Source organism: Polyodon spathula, chromosome 13, assembly GCF_017654505.1.
Source record: "Polyodon spathula isolate WHYD16114869_AA chromosome 13, ASM1765450v1, whole genome shotgun sequence".
Classification (NCBI taxonomy): domain Eukaryota; kingdom Metazoa; phylum Chordata; class Actinopteri; order Acipenseriformes; family Polyodontidae; genus Polyodon; species Polyodon spathula.
In genome coordinates, this window is record NC_054546.1 from 39,108,730 (window position 1) to 39,123,620 (window position 14,891).

Below are 14,891 nucleotides of genomic sequence, written 5' to 3' on the forward strand. Positions count from 1 at the left end.
AAATGTCCTGCCTTATAACAGGAGACAAAATGGATGTAAAGTAGGACATTTTAGCTCTAAAACAAACTTTAAAGCCAAGTAAAGGAAATAAAAAAATAATACTACGGTTGAACATTCTACTTTTGGCATGCTAAACTGTTATTGTGTGTATGTGTTTTAAAGCTGTGTTATGCAGCTCTTGCAAGTCATTGCTTCTCAGTCAGCATTTGGTTCTGTGTATACAGTTATGTTACAAAAACAACACAACAAAAATAATTTACCTAATTAAGTGCATTTACACTTAGCAATCATATACTAAAAATGAAAACTGCCATTGAACATATACCCTGGATACTGCTGGATCATCCAAGACAACCTGTTTAGCAGAGACAATTCATAAATTGCGTCTAAACATAACTGATCCACAGTGTGTTGTCTAAAGGAAAAGCCATTACAGAAATATGTAGTGTTTACTTGTTTAAAGGGTTTCAAAATCACTCTTCTCAACATAAAAGATGAAATCCTGCATAGTCTCATATTTCCAGTTCTCAAATGTGGGGGGGGGGGGGGGGGGGGGGGGGGGGGGGGTCAATGAGTCACTATAATAAATGCAAGCACCAGTAGAACTGCAAGCGCTCCATAGCATTCCTTTAGAACCCAGTTTTGCATGGAGCAGTGTTTTGAAAGGTGCAGCAGTCAAGTACTACAGGAAAAAGTGTGCTGTAGTCTACCATGTACTGCTTCTCCAACAGGTTTCCACACACTTTTGCAGTTTTCAAGTGAATAAACCCCTAAACTGAAAGAAGAGAATGTTTGGTGTGAATGTAGAATTAAATATGATTCGCTACCGCGTTTTCCTGGTACATGATTTGCAGCACTGCTGTCCATAGAATTTGTGGTTGCACACACCATGCTGGGGAACCAGGTGGCACCAGCTGAAGAAGTCAATGCAGGACGGATCATCTATAGGAAACAACAATTAATATAATTGATTACATGTCCTTCTCTATATCTGCATCTAGATCTGAATGCAGAAGCCAGTTATTAATCACATTTTTAATTGAATGATACATTAATATCTGAGTCAAAGACACTATTGTATGGTTTCAGAATATCGCTGCAAGCGAAAATCCCATTTATAATTAACGTGAATGCGTATCAACTGCAATGGCCATATATCATGTGTTAATACCTTTCCTCTTGGGTGCCGGACAGAAGTTGGTGTTGCAGGCTCTGGAGGTGGTAGGTCTCTGGTGATGCTGACATCCACCTGATGGTCTGCCCTGCCTGAGACACTGCACACTCCGCGTCTGTACCCCTCCTCCACAAGACACTGTGCACTGCACACAGACAAAGTCACGTGAGACTGAGACTACAACATGACACACTGTAGCATCTGACACTTTTAATTACTGCTGTGCCCCAAGCCTTTAGAACTCAATTGTTAAAAACTGATGCAGACTTTTAAAAAAATCTCCCAGGTTTACTGCTGTTCTGGCACCTTTTCAGATGTACAGTTTTACAAATGTATCCTCTGCTTAGCTAAAAAAAATATGTACCATAGATATCCAGGTGTTTTTATACCTGTTGCCAAGGGGATGAATACCATCCTGACACAACCATACTGATGGTCCTTTCTGGAGCAGGTCTTGGGCCTGAGCAGGACCCCTTGTCGCAGGCTTGCTCCAGTTCCACAATGGGCTTCTTTAAGTTGCGACATCTTCTCTGGGGGAATTCAATGTATTTGTCATAAGCTTCTTTCTCACTACACTTCAGTTCCCTTTTCTGAACCCCTGGACCACAGCTTGTTGAACACTGGAATAAAGAGAATGGATTTTGTTAATTATTATTATTTTACAGTTTCCAATCAATCAATCAAGTTCAAGTAATATTTATATTACATATAGTATATTTATTATATTTCATTTTCTGATTAATATGCATTGATGACCTCTTTGTTGGCTGTGCTATTTTCCGCTATCTGCGATTGTTGTGTTAGAAATCCTCTCTCTTGCCTATTTCTTATTACGAATGCAATTTGTGGGTCTCGTCATTTCTATAGCAATACCTCGCTCCATGCTGATGTCACATACTCCAGTCTGTCATTTTTCGGGCAGCGTCTCAGCACACATGTCTCTTGGGCTTTGGGTTTCTGATCTCGGCTGCACATGCTGTCCGGATGGATGCTGGGCTTGTTTGACAGATTGGTGCTGCTGCAGTAAACATCTCGTTTCTTCAGACCTCTCCCACAAGTCTTAGAACACTATAAAAGAGCATAACTGTTACCCTTAGCCCCCTTTAGAACTGAAAATACATTTCTGTGAACATCTTCTTAAGAACAAATAAGTCTTTTGATTTTTCAAACAGCCCCCACATTTGTCTTTTAATGTCTGTCCCTGGTTGAATTAGAGTTTTGGTATTTAAAAATAAAGTATGTATTCACCAATTATCAGGTTTACCCAGCCTTTTGTTAAACCATGAAATAACAATAAGAGCATGTTATGTATCAAACACTGTCATAAAATTTGGTAAACAGTGCGTGGTTGTGGTATCGACTGTGATGAAGCCACACCCTTTCCCCCCCGTCAAGGGGACTGACTGCATTAAGGTGGACGTTGGTGAGGTGGAGGGTAGGATTACAACTGAGATTGTGACGGCAGCACCCAGGTGAGTTTAGCTGAGATTTATAGGACATACGATCTGAGAGAGCAATTATTCAATAATCCTAATGAGAGAGCAAGCATTCAATAACCCCTCCCCCGAATTTCAGCCTAAGCTTCTAATGTTATGTGGTTTGTACACAATTCTAACCAAAATCCTAACTGAAAACATGTATACCGTTTATGCATAAGTTTATTGCTTAACATTATATATGGTATATGATCTACTATATAAAGTACAGGTACTTTACAAAGACTAACCAAAGGAAGCAGGTTTAACTGTGTTATTGTAATTTCGCTATTTCAATTCACATTAGATACTACACTTCCTTTGACTTTTCCTCAAAACTAATGCATGTCTGCCAGTGAAAGAACACCCACTCATGAAAAGCCAAAGATGTCATGCTTCCTTTTTCTATTTTAACATGTCTTTGGCTGCTGACAGATGAACCTTATAAAACATCCAAATGGAGATGTCACCAGTCACTAAGATTAATAGCTCTGTCACACTATGCAGCACCTTATAAAACTCATATTATAGAAATCAGGGCATAGCTTATGAATATTAGGATTCAGTTTTTTTTTTTTTTTTTTTTTTTTTTTTTTTTTTTTATATAAGACAGACAGAATACTATATTAATAAAATGTTAGTAGCACTAGCCTACTGACTAATGTTCCTTGCTCCTTGAATTTCTAAATTCTCTGTCTGTCAATTGACAAATGTTTCCTTACCTCCAACTAAAAATGATACATTGCTTAGTTAAGGGATTTACAAAATGTAGAATTCAGTCTTGGTGTATTAGATAAGGTTTCATTAAATACAGTTTAAATTGATGGCATTGTCTTTTAAAAAAAATATTTAAAGTACAATTACAGTTCTCATCTGATCACGTTTATCCTTGCAGATCCTCGTATAAACAACAGATGGCAGCGCAGCAGTTCATAAACAGCTCACTAAGCAAACCAAAATAAATAAATAAAAAGAACACAGATTCTAATGCCATTAAGGACCAAAACTGAAGTAAACCCCTGTGATCAATACTGTCATATTTCATTATGAGTAATTATAGTTACTCACATACACACACACGCGCGCACACACACACACACACACACACACACACACACACACACACACACACACACACACACACACACACACACGTCTGACTTTCACTTACAGAATTTTGACTGAAAGACTGACCAGTTTTATACTTCAGGTTATAGGGTTTGAATATTCCTCCATATTTACCTCAGACCAGGCTCCTGTTCTCCACTCAGGCAGACATGCTTTGTTGCTGCAGGGCTGTACCTGGGCGGGCGTCATCACAGGACACAAAGAGTGCGCCACCACCTCCTCCCGCTTGAAGGCCACCTTCCGGAGACACTGGATTTGACGGGACTGCTGTCCCAGTCCGCAGGATTTACTGCATGTGCTCCATTCCCCTGCCGACCAGCTGCAAAGGCAGCACAATTCGATTGAATTCCCGTCCCCTTCACCTTAATTTCCACATGTTATGCCTGCAAAGTGATTCATCCCTTGGCTGCTACACTAAATAGTGCATTCTGTTTTTACAGAGATGAGCAAATGTAAAATCCACTGTTACCTTTAAAAACGCTTAACTTCAAAGACTTAATGAAAGATGAAAGTGAAACATGCTTTTCAACTAAATGCTTGAATACCATCACTAATTTGAAAGTGCTTAGCTCTTAACTCACAATGTAATCATAGCACCAGAAGCCTTTCTCAGAATAACTGCTCAGCTCATCTAAAAGGACATTCTGATTGACAGAACCTGATGTTCCACTGAAGCAAGACAACAACTTTCTGCAACAATTATCAGAAGTATTCTGTACACATGTTAACAAATGTATTTAACAGTATTTCGCTTTTATATTACTGTGAAAACAAATATATGCATGTGTATTTATTTAATGTCATTGTGCATGCCAAGTAGGCCCAGAAAACATGGGGGGAAAAAAGTGAATAATTTTCAGTTTTGCGGACTGCCACTTAGCAAGATAGCTCCACCATTTGGGATCTGGGAGTCTTTGCCCCAGATAAAAGCGGAACCAAAATAGAGTTTGTTTGGGCAGGAAGATTATTGTAAATTAGTATTCAGACAATAGTGTGGCTACATATGCAAACATAAAAAAACTGCTGAAGCAGGGGTCATGTGGCACTTTCCAACCAGATCCCTACCTCTGCCCTTTTCAAGACCCACCACGTAACTGGCGATTTGGATTTGGTGTCCTTTAAATCAACTTTCAAATATGAACTTCTGAAATTTGAACACGAACCATATTGGAAACAGCAGAATCAACTAAACCAGCAGAGCTGGTACAGGGCAGGGGGCGTTTATTTTTTCTTTGTGATATAAATACATATATAAATATATAACTGGAGAAGTGGAAAATTGACTGTCAAGCTTCACTGCAAACCAATTTTGTGTGTGTGTGTGTGTGTGTGTGTGTATATATATATATGAGATAGAAAGGTATAATTATATATATATATTCTCCCTAGAGTGATATATATATATATATATATATATATATATATATATATATATATATATATATATGCATATATAGCCAAAGTATATTTGAAGCCATACAATTGAAAAACAATATTTAAGCAATATTTTTTTTTTTTTCTACTGATTGGTCACGTTTGTTTTTCTAATGTTTTCATGGTGTAATGAAAAAACATCAAAGTGAAATGAGGGAGATAAGGCATTTACATTTTAAATCATTGTTTTGTTTTGGGTTTTTTTCTTGGCATTTCTGCTTAAATTTAAATATTGTACTACTATAAACATCATGCTAAAGATATGATACAAGGAGACTCATCTAATTACTGTATTCAAGTAGTATCATGTTTTTGGGGTTTTTTTTATAAATCAATGTGTATATTATTATATATCACAATAACTTTATTGTAGGTTGATGGTATACATCTTCTTAATTCAATAAATAGATAGAAAAACAGAAAAATGTAAACATCTCCAATTATAACTTGTAACTGCCTCACTTTCAACGATAGTTTCCGAATAACGGCTCATTAACACAATGTATATCCATTAGTATTTCTAACAGGGGAGACCCCGTGTTGCAAAAGTTTATCTAAGGGAAAAGTGTAATTGACTGTACAGCTGCAATGCGATAAAATCAAATTCAAGCTCACAGTTAAGAACCAGGGACACTGGAAAACCATTTAAACGTTAACATTTATCTTTTTGATGACATTTTCAGTTCCAGATACTGAGGTCCCCCTCCCTATCCCTCATTTTTTATCGCCTATGGTCCACAAAACACATAATCCTGTGGCTCTTACAAGTGAAAGATCATCATGTCTAGCCGGAGTAGTGGTGGGGATTCTTGGCTGGCTAGACTGATCCAGCCTCTCAGGGATTTAAACCCTTTTGCTACAATAAAATACAGATAGAGCTGTCAGCACTACAGATATGTGCTGGAAAGATAAGCAAGCATCTTTTCTTGAGTGTGTGTTTTTATAAATGGGTGGAATACAGTTCAGTGTGATTTTTTAGTAATACAGTGTACTGGTATATTATGGGGTATTGTTGAGTAATGCAGTACAATTTGTTTTTGGAAGTAACACTTTATTTTGCACCCTTATTTTGAGGGCAGTGAATTAAGGAAAGGGTCTTTAACTAAAGTATAGTGAAAATATAACTGTACTTTGCAATTTGAATTTGTTGGACACACTTTAATTTATATTCTGGAACAGGACTAAGATTGTGTTCCATAGTTTACAGTAAAATACTTTCAGGCTGGCTAACTCATGGCAAAAGTACACCAACCATCAAACTGCAGTAAATGACACAAAAAGTAATTGGCCCGGACATTTTGGCTTCACTGTACCCCTTCTGGAAAAAAAGACTAAAGTCTCAGTGGGGCTATCCTGTTAAATAGCATTTGAGATAATACATTTAAAATCTATTGTGGAGGTCTACAGAACAGCACAGTGATAAAGAGAATACCTGCAGTAAGGGAAACCATTCTTAACTGCTAAAAGAAAGGTTCAGGTCTTTAGTGCTAAGGTGTCAACACCAACAACAAAAAAATAAAGCACATAAAATAATTTCCATGCTGACATACTTTAGAAGGGTTGTGAACTGTTATGCAGGAAACTCTTTGGCTTACCCTTAAAAACATTTCTTTTGAAGCATCATGTGTATAGTGTTTGATATGCTTCCCAATTAGAGGTGTACCCTACAGAGCCACTAACACTGCTAGCAGCATTTTAAATGGTAGTAGCATGGTAGTTTGACACGGTATAAAGCTGTCACTTATTTTGGGAAATACAAACCAAATCTATAACTTATGCTCTTAATCCCTGGGTCTTGATTTTCGATGAACCTGTTGTTTGCATTTTATGATGCAGCTAGCAAGAGTTAAAAAAAAAAAAAAAAACATTAAACGATACGTATTACCTGCTAAAAAAATAACGTGGGTATTCCCTGACCAGCTCCCGGTGGAATTTTTCACAAAGTGCTTAGACAGTTCAGGTGTACAGCAACTGAAGATTTTATCAACAAACAAAAAACATCACAGTTGCCACCTTCTAATTGACCTTATAGCACTATGGTGAAAGGGACATTACAATTTCAGATGAAAAACATAGCTAGAAGGGGTTACACTACAATCCTAAAAGTGATACTGTACACTAATATTGCTGATTGTTGTGCTTAAATCAACAATATGCAGATACTACCAACGTAAACACTGGCAAGCATTGTTCTTCAGCACTGAGAAATTGTCCCCTGTCAGCACTGATGTCTGGAGGATATGCAGATCCTGGGAAAAAAACATGCCGCAGGGACCAGAGTTGTCCACTGAGTCCCTTTGTTTCCATTCAGAGACTTAACATACCAACTGCTGCTGATCTACTTTGCTGCTAAGTGGTAAAGAAATTCAGCAGCATTAGACACAAAGAACAGATAAAAAGACAGACGCTAATGTGTGATGTGATGCTGAAGTCTGTTTTTCAATACACAATCACTTTTCCATTTTAACAGTTAATGTGCCACAGTAAACTAAAAGGGTGGTCGTCTTACTCCATTCAAGCAGCCCATGTACAAACGTAGCCCTCATTCCACTGTGACTTGTGTAAATATGAGTACAGCTGGAAATGGCTCAGGGCCTAAAGCAGATGAATTCAATTTGTCTGGGCATGTAATAGGTCTTAAACATATTTAATTTACATTAGGTTAAAGGAAATCAGATCACCCTGCCTTCTGTTAATCTCTAAAGTGTATGCTTTGACTGGGGTTTAAAGTTGCATTTTAATGTAATACCACAACTGGGAAGAAACACTGTCTCTGAAACTTTTTTTTTTTTTCTGACAATGAAATGATCTATTTCTAATAAAAATAAACTGCACGAATCAGCAAACAAGGAAAATGTAAACTTACAAAGCTGGGCATGGTTGAGTGTTGCAGACATTAGTTCCTATTGTAGGTCTAGTGCGTGGATTGCAGGAGGATGAGTTGACCTGTGTGTAATGGTCTTGTAGACAAACAGCCTTTATTGACATTTGACCTAAAAGAGAAATGTTACATGTTTGGGATTGTCATCGTCTTACAGCACTTTATTATTATAACTTTTATATAAGCTTATAAGAAAGAAAGAAACAAAGAAAGAAAGAAAGAAAGAAAGAAAGAAAGAAAGAAAGAAAGAAAGAAAGAAAGAAAGAAAGATGACCAGGAACATTCTACTGTAGGAAACATTTAGATTTGCTCTGAAAACTTCTGATAATTGACCTACCTAGTTCAAAGAATCAGTGGAAGTACTTTTATTGATCAGGTTTCCAAAAGCCTTGCTCTTTCAAACCTGACAAAGGCGTTCTTAGTAGCTTGGTGTCTCTCTTCATTCTATGTGAACAAATAGTAATTTCTGCTGAGGTTACTCACCTCCAGCACACGAGGCTGAGCAATCTGATCTGATGGCCACCCAGGTGTAGTTGTGTCTCCTAGCAGTGGTCTTGCTGTCGTTCAGGCTCTTGGGTAAGGTGTATTCCCAGGCGATGCCAGGGTTCTTGCCTTGCAGAAGTATCTGTAACAAGAAATCAACAATTAAAAAAAAAGCTATTTCACAGGTCTCTGGATCACCAGAGAACAATATCAAACCCCAGGGTGTGACTCTGTTCCCACGTAAAAGCCTTGAGTTACAAGGCTTTAAAATATGGACAATGCTGGCATATTGCATACACAGCTCAATAGTTGAAAGTGAGCCACAATAAGAATTCTACATTTAAACAGAGGTTGTGTCTCACTGCCTACAAAAAAATAAAAACAAAAACGTCAGGAGGGTGACAGTAATGTTTCCACATACAATGCAATCTTGTTGTATTATCCAATCAAAGGCATACAGGTATACAGTAAGCAGGCTTAAATACAACTCATGCCCGACTCATGCAACTGTAATAACAACACCACATATATATTGTTTAAAATGAACAGCAAATCTTCTTCAGGATTACTTTTTTGTTCATTTGTACGCTATACACAGTAGTTTCAAACAGTATCAGCACCGCCTTTCACAATTCGAAAACAGTCTTGTCTTTTGAAAAGCATTGTTATATTAAAATTGTCTTATACTGTAATCTGGCTCATTACGCACCGATTTTATGACGGAACACATCATTCTGAACAACATGAGTAGCACTACTCTTTAGTCTTGTAATCCAATCTGGTTCTATGACATGATTAGAAATCTGCAACTTCCCAGTGATGATGGGAACACAGTAATGACTACATAGTAACTACCATATTAAAAGTAGTGATAACCAAGACCTTATCTCGCTTTAGCACTAGCAACAATATCACTTGTCCCACTTCACTTGCGTTGAATATCTTGTGGTTCTTTGCATGCTTTTTATAATTATTTAGTTAAAGATAATATGAGATCTTAAATACAACTCTTTAGAATACAAAAGAACCTGCTGTTATTTCTTGGAACTTAATCACTGTGCTGTGTATATATGTACAGAAGGGTCCAGCTGCTAAGTTAATAGGTAACAGGAAGAAACAGTAGACCTGAAATGTTTTTGATCTACGGCATTGCATCAACATATGCTTTAACACAACGAAGGACTGACTGTATAGGAAGTAAGGAAATTTATTTTAATGCCTTGTTTTTTCCTTCCTGCAGCAAAAGCTGTCTATAAGCTAAAAAGTTACGAGCGGTATTAAAAACAGTATCAGATTCAACAAAGTTCTTTCAAAACCAATAAAATCACTGGGTACTGTAAGAGCACTCCATACTGAGGTGTATAGGCTATCTGTAAGGTAAACGTTCAGGAGTTTAATGCACGTTATTCGTTATTATCCAAATCCTGCAACACATCACTGGGTAACTGTAACGTTCAACTAAATTTACAAGGAAAAGAAATGTGAAAAACATATTCGTACGTAGTTATGGTTCCAAGCAGTTGTAACTATACGACACCAAATTTGGTCAAGGTTGTCGAGATTCCAGCATTGTATGTCCACATATATGACCGTCCATAATATATATATATATATATAGATATATATATATATATATATATATATATATAAAGCATCCTAATCCGCATACAAACTAACATCCGCCACGGACAGTTATGAATTGAGATACCCTCCTTTCTTAACGTGTTGTGTAATTAACAAACGAATGTAATTTACTAAGAAACTTGCCTACTGTTACTTCAGGACTGTATTGAGGATAATCAGAGGTAGACTCCTCTTCTGCTTTGTTATGTGGGTGGCTGATCTAGCATCTGGAGCCATTTTACTTCAGAGAATGAGGTCTATTTTGAATCAGGTAACAAACAAACAGAGCTCAGACATTTAGCTCATAGTTTCCAAAGGACAGAATCCTCTACCAAAGCGGCAACCGACTAGAAACAAAAGACTTTGTCTCAGTGCATGAGGAATCAACAAGACTGAGATCTGGAAAGTTTATAGCCAGAAGAGTACAGAGTGAAACTAATCTAAACAGATCTTTTGTATTGGCATAAGTAAAATGATTCGTATTCTACACTTGTTACACATGAGGATTGCATTGTAATGGGTCAGTCAGTCTCATCTGGTGAAGAACCAGATTATATCTGGTCAGATCGTTAGAGAAAATCAATGTTGAAAATCTGGTGCTTGTTTTTTTAGATTCCTGTAAGTTAACATCATCAGCCTTTAAATAATTGTTGTACTTTTTTAAGTGAAAAAAAAAAAACAGCTATTTTTTTAAACATATAGTTTGAATTAAATTCAATGCAAAATATAGTATCAGAAATGAATAAATAAATACAACAAAACTGTAAAGGAAAAAACAAAGAAATGGCAAACTATCAACCCTGCAAACATTTAAACAAACCCCTGGTGCATCACAATCTACAAAACTGGAAACATTCCATTTGGTTCCATCCAGTCAATAATTCAGTCCAAATTTACAGCTGCCATATAGGTCCTCAAACACTTCAATGTTTAATGTCTACCTTGATCACACCAGCCACCTGACTTCAGACACAACACTCAAGCAGTCCTGACCTCAGGCCTCGAGCTATACAATTTACAGCTTCTTAAGTTGCAATAACTGCTGCAGTTGAATCCGGCCAGATATTCCCAAGTTAAAGACAGCACGACTTTCGCTCAGGGCACAATGTTAAAACAATGGGTAAACTGAACTCACCTGCACAAACAAGTACCCTTTTCACTCCTAATTCTCCTTTCAAACAAAGATAATAAATTCACCAAACCAGCTGTGTCCCTGACTTTTGGTTTCCTGGCTGCTAACCCAGGTCGCAGGTAAGAAAAATGCAACAGAAAGAATTTCCATATTCTGGATCAAATTTCTGCTTGAACCAGGGCTTACCAGCCACACTGTTTGAAATATTTATTAAAGTTCTTATAATTCTTTTTAATGGGATGAAATCCAAATACTAGACAGCTGCACAAACTAGAAAGTTAGTAGAATATATTTGTATTATTATTCGTATTCGTATTGACTGTCTGTTCTCCTAACTATTAAGATATAGAAAACAACCTTTTTAAGGGACCTGAGTACTAAAAACAGACTTAATGTCATCACCTGAAACAAAACAAACAAAAAAAAAGAAATAGGGAGGACAAAACTTAAATGCAATATATATTTTTGCATAGGAAGCTACTGTATCTGCCTCTATACAGCTGTGTATAGCTATAAAACCATGGACAGAAAAGTAAATAGCATGTTCTTTCAGCTATATTATAATATAATAGTAGCCAAGATTTAATTCATTTTTTAACTAGACAATTACATTATAAACCATCTCAAAATAATTTTCACTGTTCCTTATCCCAAGGTGTCTTGCAGGGACCTGAGAGCAATAAAGGACATGTCTACTAAGCTCTGTCAGTCATAAAGTCTACACAAGCATTTCAATGACTGGGAGCACTATCTTCAAATTACCTGAACACTGACGACAAACGGCATTCCAGGGATTTCATCCTGACATTTTTACTATATTTACTGGTTTAAATCTTGTTTTCACTTTACCAGGAGGCGAGACACAGCCACAGGGATTCTTGGCAGTACCTTTTTAAAAGATCACTTTTCTACGTGGCCATGTTGAGTGATACAACACACACACACACACACACACACACACACACACACACACACACACACACACACACACACACACACACACCTGGTTTGCTTTCAACTCCCTAATGACTTAATCTGGAACCATTAGAAAGAATTAATTGGCACTGTTAGCAGTGCGTTTTTGAGGATTTTCCAGCAGTAAAGTGGTTTGTACAGATTGATAGAGATTCCACATTGATTATTATTATTATTATTATTATTATATTATTATTATTATTATTATTATTATTATTATCTGTTTTTTCTTCTGCAAGATCACATTAATAAAGAAGGACAATCTAGCAGGAACCATATTTAATTCCTAAAACCTCTATCCCCTGGTGCACACCCTTATAAAACAAAGAAATCTGCCGTTACAGAAGTGCCAAATAAAAGTCTTCTGTTTGAGTATGTTGCTGCTACTGTACAGTATATTTCAACCTTTACACGGCTTCTGTTTACCCCACAGATTCAGCACTGATTAAAGGCTCACCCTGCTGAAACCCCTGGCTGATGAAAGGCCCTCTGATGTAGCGGGCCTGCACTACAATCCTAAATAGCAGCATTACTCCATGCAATTCTTTGTGGAACCTTTTAGTCTTTTAACTGAGAGCTAGATAGAGCATTTTGCCAAAGTTGTCACTGCTAATTTTGTAATGGACATCAGTGATGGAATGAACAGAGGAAATCTTACTTCAAAGACCAGCGTCTCATTAGTCGGACCGGCCGCATACAGGCTTTCCGGACGGTTAAAGGAGCGTTGATAGTCAAACACGGTTCCAGCAAAGGGGAATTGTCCCGGCCAATCAACTGTCCAGTCTCCTGTCAGATAGTATTTCTTCTTCAAGCTACGGACCGCCAGATAACTGGTGGAGATTTCCATCTCATGCACTCGAATGCTGTGGACTCCTGCTGGAATTGTGACTACTGAATAATACTCTGGGGAAACAAAGGGAAACAAATCTCTTTAAGCTGTTTCTTAGCATCAGGAAGTGGCTCTGAAGAAAGGATAGAGTCCTAAATAAAAAGAAAGACCGTTTTAAGGATCCCAGCTTTGAGGCTAAGATGAGGGCCAAGCTGTTTTGTTCTTTCACTGATTGTCTCTGGTTCGATGCATTTTTCAAAGATTGTTTTAAAGGCTTTACAAACCATTTATTTCTCAAAGCTATTACTTAAAAAAAAAAAAAAAAAAAAAGGTGAAAACATAGTTTTGGGGATTTGTGAAGTGACCCCCACTTATAAATTTACCAAGGTAAATGTAAACTGCAAATATTGTTTTGCTCATGCATTGTTTGACTATATTTCATCTATGCTAAATCCATACAATAACAGATTCTAGGACACTACTGTCTGAATATTCTGTGGTTATCTACCCTGGGGTAGTGCCTGTCAGCCGAGCTTTCTGATTAGTGGATGACGGTTTTTTAATACACTTCAGTATACCACAGAAAATTGTTATGCCTTGCGTAATAACCCATATGGGATATCAACCAAAGAAGAGGTGTAGATATATGTCTTTGAACTATGAGGTAAAGTTTTGATACTCTGGACAAGTTTGCATCAGCCTACAGTATAAGTATAAGATAAGGGCTCACCTGCAGGCTAATGGAATCTGCAACTTAATCCATGCTGTCTGACCAACATAAATAAGCCCCATATAAAATAAACATCAGAATGACTCTCCATCTCCACAATTGTGAACAAGTGTTTTGTAATTATAGCATGTTTCCCCTGATATATACTTCAGCACCAGACCATGCATGCAGTACTGGAGAATATGAAGATATAGCAGCTAAAAGGATGGCTGCTGAGTTTTCGTCTGATTATGACCACATGGCTAGATCAGATCAAGTAAAGCACTGAGATCTGAGGCATGCCCTCTTTTTGTATAGGGGATCTTGAACTCAACCCTATGCAATACTGGAAGCCTATATGAACTCAGCAGTGCTTACAGTGAGTGAGCATGATATAATTATAAATGGATTATAATAGAAATGGATTTGCACTTAACACTACAAACATACTTAGAGCTTTTCACGCCACCCAGTCCTGTAACTCATTTCTAACTTACCATTAGCTCTGTGCTGCTGGAGGTACTGCCCTTTAAAGAACGTGCAGGTCGAGTTATCCCCTTTACACACACCACAGGCATCTAGTGCAGCTTTTGAACCCAGAACCTGGTCACATCCTACTGGCTGAAACAGATATTTAAAACAAGTTAAGACGCGTGCACTGTGCACTAAAACAAACATAAAAAAATAAAGCACCAGAGCATTCTTCCAAGCTGCTGACAATAAATTATGTTACAAAAGAGAAATACTAATTAATATTGGTCCAGTGGTTAAAGAAACAGGCTTGTAACCAGTAGGTACCTGGTTCAAATCCCAGCTCAGCCACTGACTCATTGTGTGACCCTGCGCAAGTCACTTATCCACCTTGTGCTCCATCTTTGGGGTGAGAGGTTGTAGGTGATTCTGCAGCTGATGCACAGCTCACACACCCTAGTCTCATATCTTGTAATCTGCTTTGTGATGGTGGTCTCAAAGATTAATTAAAAATTAATGTATAATTTTCATCAGAACTACTGTTCAGTAAGTGTGTTGACAGGTGTGACTACTTGTT

General features: G+C 37.4%; 1 protein-coding gene across 1 annotated transcript in view; it reads right to left on the bottom strand.

Annotated features, from left to right (window-relative positions):
• Window positions 1-559: 559 nt before the first annotated feature.
• Window positions 560-14,891, bottom strand: part of LOC121325465 (A disintegrin and metalloproteinase with thrombospondin motifs 18-like) — a 43,726-nt gene continuing 29,394 nt past the window's right edge. The window contains exons 15-23 of the mRNA XM_041267957.1: window positions 14,341-14,464; window positions 12,964-13,208; window positions 8,576-8,717; window positions 8,078-8,204; window positions 3,892-4,096; window positions 2,048-2,242; window positions 1,564-1,794; window positions 1,172-1,319; window positions 560-942 (exon numbers count right to left, since the gene is read on the bottom strand). Coding sequence (XP_041123891.1) covers window positions 824-942; window positions 1,172-1,319; window positions 1,564-1,794; window positions 2,048-2,242; window positions 3,892-4,096; window positions 8,078-8,204; window positions 8,576-8,717; window positions 12,964-13,208; window positions 14,341-14,464 — 1,536 coding nt within the window. The 3' untranslated portion in view covers window positions 560-823. The remainder of the gene's footprint in view (window positions 943-1,171; window positions 1,320-1,563; window positions 1,795-2,047; window positions 2,243-3,891; window positions 4,097-8,077; window positions 8,205-8,575; window positions 8,718-12,963; window positions 13,209-14,340; window positions 14,465-14,891) is intronic.